This window comes from Cherax quadricarinatus, chromosome 43, assembly GCF_038502225.1.
Source record: "Cherax quadricarinatus isolate ZL_2023a chromosome 43, ASM3850222v1, whole genome shotgun sequence".
NCBI classification, from domain to species: Eukaryota; Metazoa; Arthropoda; class Malacostraca; order Decapoda; family Parastacidae; genus Cherax; species Cherax quadricarinatus.
The window spans coordinates 32,320,559-32,334,171 of NC_091334.1; the positions used below are offsets into that span (position 1 = coordinate 32,320,559).

General features: G+C 40.3%; 1 protein-coding gene across 2 annotated transcripts in view; it reads left to right on the top strand.

Moving 5' to 3' along the window:
* Nucleotides 1–12,325, top strand: part of LOC128702570 (gastrula zinc finger protein XlCGF57.1-like) — a 99,014-nt gene extending 86,689 nt beyond the window's left edge. For both annotated transcript variants that reach the window (XM_070093836.1, XM_070093835.1), the window contains exon 3: nt 8,710–12,325. In XM_070093836.1, coding sequence (XP_069949937.1) covers nt 9,591–10,730 — 1,140 coding nt within the window. In that variant the 5' untranslated portion in view covers nt 8,710–9,590 and the 3' untranslated portion in view covers nt 10,731–12,325. The remainder of the gene's footprint in view (nt 1–8,709) is intronic.
* Nucleotides 12,326–13,613: the final 1,288 nt, after the last annotated feature.

A 13,613-nucleotide genomic window follows, 5' to 3' on the forward strand; every position in this document is an offset into this window, starting at 1 on the left:
AAACAGTTACAGGTTTTTGTTTCACAGTCATCTGGCAGGACGGTAGTACTTCCCTGGGTGGTTGCTGTCTACCAACCTACCAACCTTACTACCTGACTATATATGTGTATGTATATTATAGAAACCAGAAGGAAGGAAGAGGGGAAGGCAGGAATGAAAGAAGGACGAGATGAAACGATGGAAAAAAGTAAGGAAGTAAAGATGAAGGAATGTAGGAAGGAAGGTAGGAAAGGAATGCAGGAAGGTAGGAAAGGAATGCAGGAAGGTAGGAAAGGAATTCAGGAAGGTAGGAAAGGAATGCAGGAAGGTAGGAAGGAAGGAGTGATAACACATGACCATTTACCTAGGATAACTACATAACACAGTTGCCTGCTTATACTTTGAAGAAAACTGCTGAGATGAGGTGTTTTGTCTTTGCACATAAATAAAAAAGGTCCACAAAAATGCACACACACTGGTTTTATGTGTGAGAGTGTAAAACACCATTGTGTATGAAAACATGTTTCAAAGAGTTCCACAAGCTGCAGAACTTCTAGGAATATGTTCGGTGACTGTATATTGGTATATATATTATAGAACAATAGTAATAAAAAAATGTTTGTATTGTTTGTTTTTGTAAACAAGTTTTGTAAACAATATATTGATAATTATGCTTGTGTGCTTATTGTGTTATATACAACGAGTGTATATATGTACATTGCACCTAACTTTGGTCTCACAGGCCACATAAGTTATGTGAAAAAATAAAATAGTGAAAAAAAAAAAACTTCAAATACAAGTAAACTAAAGTTTACCGGGTGAGTGGCAGTCACCGCTGTTGCCATACGCAGCTCATTTTCTACCAACTTCACGCCTCTATATCTTGGTAAGTACTGATGGCAAAAAAAAAATTTTTTGGACTAAAACAATCAGAAAAATAATCTTAACATTTTCATAAGAAAAAATCATTTTTTTTTTCGAATATTTTGCGACATAGAATGACAGTTTCAGAAAGGGGCCTGCGACAGTCAAAGGGTTAAATTAATTGAAATGCCATAAATCTGTTCCAGTGGAATTCCTGCTCTCAGGAGGCAGGACAAAATACTTCAATATTTCGCTAATATCAACTCTACTGCTTATTTATCTATCACAATTCAGAGTTAGAGCTAAAGAAGGAGTAGCAATAATGTTGAAGGATAAGCTATGGCAAGAAAAGAGGGACTATAAATGTATAAATTCAAGGATTATGTGGAGTAAAAAAAAGACGGGATGTGAAAAGTGGGTTATAGTAAGCGTGTATGCACCTGGAGAAGAGAGAAGTGTAGAGGAGAGAGAGAGATTTTGGGAAATGTTGAGTGAATGCGTGGGGAGTTTTGAATCAAGTGTGAGAGTAATGGTGGTTGGGTATTTCAATGCTAAAGTGGGTAAAAATGTTATGGAAGGAGTTGTAGGTAAATTTGGTGTGCCAGGGGTAAATGTAAATGGGGAGCCTTTAATTGAGCTATGTGTAGAAAGAGATTTGGTAATAAGTAATACATATTTTGTGAAAAAGAGGATAAATAAATATGCAAGGTATGATGTAGCACGTAATGAAAGTAGTTTGTTAGATTATGTATTGGTGAATAAAAGGCTGATGGGTAGGCTCCAGGATGTACATGTTTACAGAGGGGTAACTGATATTTCGGATCATTATTTAGTTGTAGCTACAGTTAGAGTAAGAGGTAGATGGGAAAAGAGGAAGGTGGCAACAACAAGTAAGAGGGAGGTGAAAGTGTATAAACTAAGGGAGGAGGAAGTTCAGGTGAGATATAAGCGACTATTGGCAGAAAGGTGGGCTAGTGCAAAGATGAGTAGTGGGGGGGTTGAAGAGGGTTGGAATAGTTTTAAAAATGCAGTACATATTAGAATGTGGGGCAGAAGTTTGTGGTTATAGGAGGGTGGGGGCAGGAGGAAAGAGGAGTGATTGGTGGAATGAAGTAAAGGGTGTGATAAAAGAGAAAAAGGTAGCTTATGAGAGGTTTTTACAAAGCAGAAGTGTTATAAGAAGAGCAGAGTATATGGAGAGTAAAAGAAAGGTGAAGAGAGTGGTGAGAAAGTGCAAAAGGCGAGCAGATGATAGAGTGGGAGAGGCACTGTCAAGAAATTTTAATGAAAATAAGAAAAAATTTTGGAGTGAGTTAAACAAGTTAAGAAAGCCTAGGAAAAGTATGGATTTGTCAGTTAAAACAAAGTAGGGGAGTTAGTAGATGGGGAGAGGGAGGTATTAGGTAGATGGCGAGAATATTTTGAGGAACTTTTAAATGTTGAGGAAGAAAGAGAGGCGGTAATTTCATGCACTGGCCAGGGAGGTATACCATCTTTTAGGAGTGAAGAAGAGCAGAATGTAAGTGTGGGGGAGGTACATGAGGCATTACATAGAATGAAAGGGGGTAAGGCAGCTGGAACTGATGGGAACATGACAGAAATGTTAAAAGCAGGGGGGGATATAATGTTGGAGTGGTTGGTACTTTTGTTTAATAAATGTATGAAAGAGGGGAAGGTACCTGGGAATGGCGGAGAGCATGTATAGTCCCTTTATATAAAGGGAAAGGGGACAAAAGAGATTGTAAAAATTATAGAGGAATAAGTTTACTGAGTATACCAGGAAAAGTGTACGGTAGGGTTATAATTGAAAGAATTAGAGGTAAGACAGAATGTAGGATGGCGGATGAGCAAGGAGGTTTCAGAGTGGGTAGGGGATGTGTAGATCAAGTGTTTACATTGAAGCATATATGTGAACAGTGTTTAGATAAAGGTAGGGAAGTTTTTATTGCATTTATGGATTTAGAAAAGGCATATGATAGAGTGGATAGAGGAGCAATGTGGCAGATGTTGCAAGTATATGGAATAGGTGGTAAGTTACTAAATGCTGTGAAGAGTTTTTATGAGGATATTGAGGCTCAGGTTAGGGTGTGTAGAAGAGAGGGAGACTACTTCCCGGTAAAAGTAGGTCTTAGACAGGGATGTGTAATGTCACCATGGTTGTTTAATATATTTATAGATGGGGTTGTAAAAGAAGTAAATGCTTGGGTGTTTGGGAGAGGGGTGGGATTAAATTATGGGGAACCAAATTCAAAATGGGAATTGACACAGTTACTTTTTGCTGATGATACTGTGCTTATGGGAGATTCTAAAGAAAAATTGCAAAGGTTAGTGGATGAGTTTGGGAATGTGTGTAAAGGTAGAAAGTTGAAAGTGAACATAGAAAGGAGTAAGGTGATGAGGGTATCAAATGATTTAGATAAAGAAAAATTGGATATCAAATTGGGGAGGAGAAGTATGGAAGAAGTGAATGTTTTCAGATACTTGGGAGTTGACGTGTCGGCGGATGGATTTATGAAGGATGAGGTTAATCATAGAATTGATGAAGGAAAAAAGGCGAGTGGTGCGTTGAGGTATATGTGGAGTCAAAAAACGTTATCTATGGAGGCAAAGAAGGGAATGTATGAAAGTATAGTAGTACCAACACTCTTATATGGATGTGAAGCTTGGGTGGTAAATGCAGCAGCGAGGAGACGGTTGGAGGCAGTGGAGATGTCCTGTGTGGTGTAAATACGTATTATGCAGAAAATTCGGAGTGTGGAAATTAGGAAAAGGTGTGGAGTTAATAAAAGTATTAGTCAGAGGGCAGAAGAGGGGTCGTTGAGGTGGTTTGGTCATTTAGAGAGAATGGATCAAAGTAGAATGACATGGAAAGCATATAAATCTATAGGAGAAGGAAGGCGGGGTAGGGGTCATCCTCGAAAGGGTTGGAGAGAGGGGGTAAAGGAGGTTTTGTGGACGAGGGGCTTGGACTTCCAGCAAGCGTGCATGAGCGTGTTAGATAGGAGTGAATGGAGACGAATGGTACTTGGGACCTGACGACCTGTTTGAGTGTGAGCAGGGTAATATTTAGTGAAGGGATTCAGGGAAACCGGTTATTTTCATATAGTTGGACTTGAGTCCTGGAAATGGGAAGTACAATGCTTGCACTTTAAAGGAGGGGTTTGGGATATTGGCAGTTTGGAGGGATATGTTGTGTATCTTTATACGTATATGCTTCTAAACTGTTGTATTCTGAGCACCTCTGCCAAAACAGTGATAATGTGTGAGTGTGGTGAAAGTGTTGAATGATGATGAAAGTATTTTCTTTTTGGGGATTTTCTTTCTTTTTTTTGGGTCACCCTGCCTCGGTGGGAGACTGCTGACTTGTTGAAAAAAAAAATTAATCTAATATGACATAATAAACAATATAAATAACATAGAAACTTGATATGTACTCTAGAATGAATAAAATATGTCATTATGTGGCAAGTGAGAATCCTTCCACCACGAGGTGCACTGCCATCCCCCGACACTCCCAACACCACCATCCCAGCTTTCATGAATACTGTTCAGTTGCACTTCTCTCCTACAAGCTAGCTGTGTTTGTGAATTGTGTTTTGACTTACTGAATGACTGAATGATTTACTGAATGACTTATTGAATGACTGGACTGACTGACTTACTGACTGACTTACTGACTGACTTACTGACTTGACTTACTGACTTGATTTACTGACTTGATTTACTGACTTGATTTACTGACTTTACTTACTGACTTGACTTACTGACTTGACTTACTGACTTGACTTACTGACTTGACTTACTGACTTGACTTACTGACTTGACTTACTGACTGTCTTACTGACTGTCTTACTGACTGTCTTACTGACTGTCTTACTGACTGTCTTACTGACTTACTGACTGACTTACTGACTTATGGACTGACTTATTGACTTACCGACTTGACTTACTGACTTGACTTACTGACTTAACTGACTTACTGACTTGACTGACTTATTGAATATTGTAATGGGGAAGTGCTAAACCCATAAGATTATACAGTGCCTGTGGGGGGGAGGGGATGGAAGGTATTCAAGCTTAATTTAGGGAACTGGAGCACAGATACAATTCCCTAGATCAAGAGCCCCTCACCAGCGTGAAGGAACCTTTCTTGAGGGGGAAGCTCGCATCCTGAATTTTTGCTCGTATCCAGAAACAAAAAATCGACCAAGTGACTGCTCATATCCTGAAAAACTCGTATGGTTGGGGCACTTGCAAGCCGAAGTTCCACTGTATTCTTAACTGTTCCCACTTAATGGTCTGTTGAGATAATGTTGTATGTTCAAATACAGTGGACCCCCGGTTAACGATAATTTTTCACTCCAGAAGTATGTTCAGGTGCCAGTACTGACCGAATTTGTTCCCATAAGGAATATTGTGAAGTAGATTAGTCCATTTCAGACCCCCAAACATACACGTACAAACGCACTTACATAAATACACTTACATAATTGGTCGCATTCGGAGGTGATCGTTATGCGGGGGTCCACTGTATTGTCATATACACCATTCAGCCATGTTCTGTGTTCAAATATTGTCATATACACCATTCAGCCATGTTCTGTGTTCAAATATTGTCATATACACCATTCAGCCATGTTCTGTGTTCAAATATTGTCATATACACCATTCAGCCATGTTCTGTGTTCAGATATTGTCATGCGCACTATTCTCTAGTCTAACAAGAACAATTTTTTTCCATAATACATTATTGCATTACTTGCACTGATTGTATTTTCCATACACATATACACTATCAAACATGTCCAGCAACTTTGAGTTTTTAGTATATAATAATTTGAATAACCTGTACATTTTCTTCAGAAATATTCCTTCATTTTCCCTCATTGTTGTGCAGTGTGTGTGTGTGTGTGTGTGTGTGTGTGTGTGTGTGTGTGTGTGTGTGTGAGGTTTTTATAACTGTAGTTTGGAATGAAGTATGACATTCATCAAGCTAAATATCACGTAAACAATAACAGTGGATCACTGATTATCCTGCCCATCAGGGAGAGGGTGTATCAGATACTGTCCCATCCTGGAGAGGGCGTATCAGATACTGTCCCATCAGGGAGAGGGTGTATCAGATACTGTCCCATCCTGGAGAGGGCGTATCAGATACTGTCCCATCAGGGAGAGGGTGTATCAGATACTGTCCCATCATGGAGAGGGTGTATCAGATACTGTCCCATCATTGAGAGGGTGTATCAGATACTGTCCCATCAGGGAGAGGGTGTATCAGATACTGTCCCATCATGGAGAGGGTGTATCAGATATTGTCCCATCATTGAGAGGGTGTATCAGATACTGTCCCATCAAGGAGAGGGTGTATCAGATACTGTCCCATCATGGAGAGGGTGTATCAGATACTGTTCCATCCTGGAGAGGGTGTATCAGATACTGTCCCATCAGGGAGAGGGTGTATCAGATACTGTCCCATCAGGGAGAGGGTGTATCAGATACTGTCCCATCCTGGAGAGGGCGTATCAGATACTGTCCCATCAGGGAGAGGGTGTATCAGATACTGTCCCATCATGGAGAGGGTGTATCAGATACTGTCCCATCATTGAGAGGGTGTATCAGATACTGTCCCATCAGGGAGAGGGTGTATCAGATACTGTCCCATCATGGAGAGGGTGTATCAGATATTGTCCCATCATTGAGAGGGTGTATCAGATACTGTCCCATCAAGGAGAGGGTGTATCAGATACTGTCCCATCATGGAGAGGGTGTATCAGATACTGTTCCATCCTGGAGAGGGTGTATCAGATACTGTCCCATCAGGGAGAGGGTGTATCAGATACTGTCCCATCAGGGAGAGGGTGTATCAGATACTGTCCCATCAGGGAGAGGGTGTATCAGATACTGTCCCATCAGGGAGAGGGTGTATCAGATACTGTCCCATCATGGAGAGGGTGTATCAGATACTGTTCCATCCTGGAGAGGGTGTATCAGATACTGTCCCATCAGGGAGAGGGTGTATCAGATACTGTCCCATCCTGGAGAGGGTGTATCAGATACTGTCCCATCAGGGAGAGGGTGTATCAGATACTGTCCCATCATGGAGAGGGTGTATCAGATACTGTCCCATCATGGAGAGGGTGTATCAGATACTGTCCCATCAGGGAGAGGGTGTATCAGATACTGTCCCATCCTGGAGAGGGTGTATCAGATACTGTCCCATCATTGAGAGGGTGTATCAGATACTGTCCCATCATGGAGAGGGTGTATCAGATACTGTCCCATCCTGGAGAGGGTGTATCAGATACTGTCCCATCCTGGAGAGGGTGTATCAGATACTGTCCCATCATGGAGAGGGTGTATCAGATACTGTCCCATCAGGGAGAGGGTGTATCAGATACTGTCCCATCCTGGAGAGGGTGTATCAGATACTGTCCCATCAGGGAAAGGGTGTATCATATACTGTCCCATCAGGGAGAGGGTGTATCAGATACTGTCCCATCAGGGAAAGGGTGTATCATAACTGTCCCATCAGGGAGAGGTTGTATCAGATACTGTCCCATCAGGGAGAGGTTGTATCAGATACTGTCCCATCATGGAGAGGGTGTATCAGGTACTGTCCCATCAGGGAGAGGGTGTATCAGATACTGTCCCATCAGGGAGAGGGTGTATCAGATACTGTCCCATCAGGGAGAGGGTGTATCAGATACTGTCCCATCAGGGAGAGGGTGTATCAGATACTGTCCCATCCTGGAGAGGGTGTATCAGATAGTCCCATCAGGGAGAGGGTGTATCAGATACTGTCCCATCAGGGAGAGGGTGTATCAGATACTGTCCCATCAGGGAGAGGGTGTATCAGATACTGTCCCATCCTGGAGAGGGTGTATCAGATAGTCCCATCAGGGAGAGGGTGTATCAGATACTGTCCCATCAGGGAGAGGGTGTATCAGATACTGTCCCATCAGGGAGAGGGTGTATCAGATACTGTCCCATCCTGGAGAGGGTGTATCAGATACTGTCCCATCAGGGAGAGGGCATATCAGATACTGTCCCATCAGGGAGAGGGCATATCAGATACTGTCCCATTAGGGAGAGAGAGTATCAGATACTGTCCCATCAGGGAGAGAGTGTATCAGATACTGTCCAATCAGGGAGAGGGTGTATCAGATACCATCCCATTAGGGAGAGGGTGGAGCAGATACTGCTCCATTAGGGAGAGGGTGGAGCAGATTCTCTCCCATCAGGGAGAGGGTGGAGCAGATACTGTCCCATCGGGGAGATGGTATATCTGATACCGTCCCATTGAGGAGAGGGTATATCTGATACTGTCCCATCAGGGAGAGGGTGCATCAGATATTGTTCTATCAGGGTAATGGTGCACCAGATTGTGAACAAACCTTAGTAATCATTTTTGTATGGTTCTTTTGTCTTGCAAACAACATTTCAGTATTGTGTATATACATGGTGACTGTCACTTTACAGCCAGATGATGGAAGCTGAAGAACTTGTCACTCGATAGGTAGTGATCTACTGTACTTCTGTTCATATAAATGCATGAGTGTGAAGGGTTGAATTTGAGTTTGAAGCTGCACATGAGTTAATGGGATTATAAAAGCTTCTTTAGGCAGCACTGAAAATGGGTTGGGCAAATATGTTTGTGGGTTTGGGTTTGAGAAGGACCTGCCTAGTATGGGCCAATAGGCCTGCTGCAGTGTTTCTCCTTTTTTATGTTATGTTCTGTAGGATATAACAGAGTTGATGACAACTTGATGTATTCTGACATTTTGTCTTCATTTTCCAATTAAATTTTAACTTTTGTGACATGCACTTTTAAGTATGGTGATCCTTTGTTTTTTGCTTTTTTTTTAGATGGGGCGGAGAAACGTAGATTGGGTGCAACAGCAGCTGCATAACCACAGGTATATAGCACCTTTAAGCCAGTGGTAGATTAACCACTGAGGCAGCCATCACATGACAAAACACTGCATTAGAAGACATTGTCTTGTTTCCTGACAAATAAAAAATGTAAATTTATTTAGCACATTTCTAATGTGCATTGCCATATGTCAGTATACATGATAAAAGTTAAGGCAGTTGTGATATGTCAGTGTACGTGATACAAACTAAGACCATTGAGGAGATAAAATCAGGATATAGGATGTACCTACACTGCAGTAGAGATAGAACAATTCAGTTTTTAGTGAGTTGAAGATTCTAATGAATTTACTTAGGTAACATGTTTGAGAATTAGCAAAATGAAAGTCTTAATAATGTAGAGTTTGGATGCATTGCAGCACAGTACTGCTTACAAGTGCATCCTTGTGTTATTGTTCTCTCTCGGGAAGATAAGCCAGTAGTATCACCCCTTGTGCTGATATACATGTCCTTATGTTCTTGTTCTCTCAAAAATGTTCTGCATAACACAGGCATTTCAATAACATCACACCCTGTTCATTTAGTACTGTATCACTTTTCAAAAGGTCATGTAGAAAAGTTATATTAATTCCCTTGTTAATGTGTTCTAATATATATCGTGTATATCTATACTTGAAACTCTTGGAAGCAATGATAGTGTATTTCAGTGCATAGAAATTTCATAAGGAGGATATCTGAATATTTATAGGTTTAAGTACCAATATTGATGTTCACATGGAAAATAGATACCAGTTGTAAGTTTCTGAAAAAATATTCACAAGAATCATTTCTGGTAAAGTGTGTGCAAGTTTGTATTGGACATCACTGTATTCACTATGTCTGAAATACCTGAAGAGGAATCTGCTCCAGCAGCAGCAGCAGCAGCAGCAGCAGCAGAAGTTAGAGTTCATTCAGGGAATTCACATGACATACTCGAAGGATATTTTCCAGCAGCAGAAGTTCATTTAGAGGAAAAGCCAAATGAAATACTTGAATCTTTTCTAGCAGCAGAAGTTAGAATTCATTCAGAGAAACTACATGAAATATTTGAAGCATCTGTACCAGCAGTAGAAGTTACAGTTCATTCAGAAGAGAAGTCTGAAATATTTGAAGGAGCAGCTGCTTCAGCAACAGAAAGTATTGCCACTCAAGCAGAAGAGAAAACATACCAATGTTTAGAGTGTGTACAAGATTTTCCAACTATATCTCAGCTCTTGGCACACAGGACAATTCATTCAGAGGGGAAACCACACCATTGTTTAGTGTGTCTTAAAGATTTTTCAGCTAAATCTGATTTAGTAAAGCATACAAGAATTCATACAGGAGAAAAACCATACCAGTGTTCTGTGTGTCTTAAAGACTTTTTGCAAAACACCCATTTGATAAGACACATGAGAGTTCACACTGGAGAGAGACCATTTAAGTGTGCAGAGTGTCCAAAAGACTTTTCAGATAAAGCTAGTTTAACTAATCACATGAGAGTTCATACAGGAGAAAACCCATTTCATTGTTCATTGTGTGTAAAAAACTTTTCTACAAAATCTAATTTAATAAAGCATATTAAAAATCACATAGGTGTGAAACCATATCAATGCACAGTTTGTTCCAAAGAATTTTTACATAAATTTGGTTTAGTCAAACACTTGAGAATTCATACCGGAGAGAAGCCATACCAGTGTCCCAAGTGTCAGAAGGACTTCTCTGATAAATCTGACCTAACAAAACATTCAAGAATTCATACACAGGTAGAACCATATCAGTGTTCTGAGTGTATGAAAGTTTGCTCCAATAAATATGATTTAGTAAACCACATGAGGAGTCACACAGGAGAGAAAGCTCATCAATGTTCAAAATGTTTTAAAGTCTATTCAAGAAAATCTAATTTAGTAAGACACATCATGGTAAAGCATTCAGGAGGAAAGGATGTCAGAATGCAGAGTATCAAAGGTTTTTCTGATACAGTAAATGTGGCGTAATAAAATACAAAAGAAATCACACAGGAGAGAAACTATATTAGTGTTCAAAGTGTCTACAACATTTGTCAACAAACTTGCTGTCATGTAGGAGAAATCATTTTGAGAGGAAAACATATCTGCATTCAGTGTGCCTAAGCAACTTTCAAAACTTGCTAAGTAAACTCACTCATGTGAGAAAATCATGCAAAAGTGTATCATAATTAGACTGTGTGATCCATTCAAGTTTAATGCTTTGTTTTAGTATAATAATAATAATAATGATAAGATAAGACTACACTACAAAATCTGATCTATTTAAGGTTCACGGCAGTTCAGTGTTACTAGTTTTTAAAGGGTTTTAACGCATCTGAATTTGCAGCGCTTGTGAAAATTTATGCTAGAAGGAATCAGTTTAGTTGATCATGTGTAAAGAGACTGGGGTAGGTGTGTTGACATGTCCTGAAGGTAAATCATATATAAGGAGGCTGGGAAGGTGTGTTCAGTGTACTGAAGATTATTATACTTGTAACAGTGATAGTATTAATTGAATATATACGGTAGATCATGGATTTTTCCAGCACTAATTGGGAACTGCACTGTATTTTCCAGCATACTGATTGGGAAGGGTATACCATATTTCAACCACACTGTATGTTCACTTAATTTTTTATGATCCCTTTTTGCTGCACATTCCTTGATAACATTATCATGTCTGTTTAGTTGCTGGATTGAATAAGACAGCCAAATAAGATTAAACACTAAATAGCTGATTTCTGGATAACTGATTATCAACTGTATATAGTACAAAATTTATAGAAACAACCATGAAGAGATTCAATAATTCTTGAGGTGTTTTTTTCTTTTAACACACTAGCCGTCTCCCACCGAGGCAGGATGACCCAAAAAAAACTTTCACCATCATTCACACTATCACTGTCTTGCCAGAGGCGTGCAGATACCACAGTTCAGATGTCCCTCCAAACAGCAAATATCCCCACCCATCTTTGAGAGTGCAGGTACTGTACTTCCCACTTGCAGGACTCAAGTCCAATATGTGTATAAAAAAAAAAGCAATATTCAATGAAAAGTGCAGAGAAATGGCTCTTACTAAATCATTTTTCTCAGTGACTGAAGCATCCTAGCCCTGTGTGTGCTGACTGGGCTTAGAGGCCTCCATAGACATATTTCATGAATCACTAAACCTGCAGTGTTGGTCATTTAGCACAAGCAGTGGTGGAGGCTCAGTCCTCCGTCTGCTTATCATGTCATTGTTTTGATCAGTCATCTTGGTGATCAGAACAATAGAAGCCTCCAAAGATATCTTGAGCAGCAGTGGTTGGAACTTCCTGTGCCACTGGAACTACAGTAATGGAGGCTGACTTAACAGCTGCCCTTTGTATTTGCCATCCCTGGTGACTCTTCAAGATGTGAGGGATGGGTTCAGACTTTATTGACCAAGGTCAAACAAGTCCTTTGAGAAAATAGAATGCTCAGAGTTGCCCACCTGAATCACTGTACTGGTTGTCTAATGTTTTGGGCACCTCATTATTTTCAAGTAAAGAATTTTGGGATATCTGGTCCAGCACATGTCCACCTGAATAAATCTGCTAAATTATTACTTTTTTTTTTTTTTAAGACCTTATTGATAAGGATCAAGCAAGGTTTTTGAGAGAATGCAAATACAGTGGACCCCCGGTTAACGATATTTTTTCATTCCAGAAGTATGTTCAGGTGCCAGTACTGACCGAATTTGTTCCCATAAGGACTATTGTGAAGTAGATTAGTCCATTTCAGACCCCCAAACATACACGTACAAACGCACTTACATAAATACACTTACATAATTGGTCGCATTGGGAGGCGATCGTTAAGCGGGGGTCCACTGTAGTCCCATGCCTATGTCTTTTTCCATTAGTTCTGAGGCTTCAGTATTGAATGGACAGTAGATCAGAGGACATTGTGCCTTTGATCTATTTTTTGTGCTCATACAGAGACCAGCATCTTGGGGCATGTCATGTGTTGATTTGCAGTAAATTACTCTATATAGTTATTTTGAAAAATGTTCAAAATTTAATAGCATATATGTATTATGAAGGCCTATTCTCATGCTATTCAGTTTCTGATGTACTTTTCCAATAGCATTTACAAATAATAGCAGTGTGTAGAAGAGCTTTATAAGAGTGTTAACTGTACCACCAACTGGAGGATAGAGCTTTCCTTCCCAGGCTCACATTAATACTAGTAAGCCACTGGAGGATAGAGCTTTCCTTCCCAGGCTCACATTAATACTAGTAAACCACTGGAGGATAGAGCTTTCCTTCCCAGGCTCACATTAATACCAGTAAACCACTGGAGGATAGAGCTTTCCTTCCCAGGCTCACATTAATACCAGTAAACCACTGGAGGATAGAGCTTTCCTTCCCAGGCTCACATTAATACCAGTAAACCACTGGAGGATAGAGCTTTCCTTCCCAGGCTCACATTAATACCAGTAAACCACTGGAGGATAGAGCTTTCCTTCCCAGGCTCACATTAATACCAGTAAACCACTGGAGGATAGAGCTTTCCTTCCCAGGCTCACATTAATACCAGTAAACCACTGAAGGATAGAGCTTTCCTTTCCAGGCTCACATTAATACCAGTAAACCACTGAAGGATAGAGCTTTCCTTCCCAGGCTCACATTAATACCAATAAACCACTGAAGGATAGAGCTTTCCTTTCCAGGCTCACATTAATACCAGTAAACCACTGAAGGATAGAGCTTTCCTTCCCAGGCTCACATTAATACCAGTAAACCACTGGAGGATAGAGCTTTCCTTCCCAGGCTCACATTAATACCAGTAAACCACTGGAGGATAGAGCTTTCCTTCCCAGGCTCACATTAATACCAGTAAACCACTGGA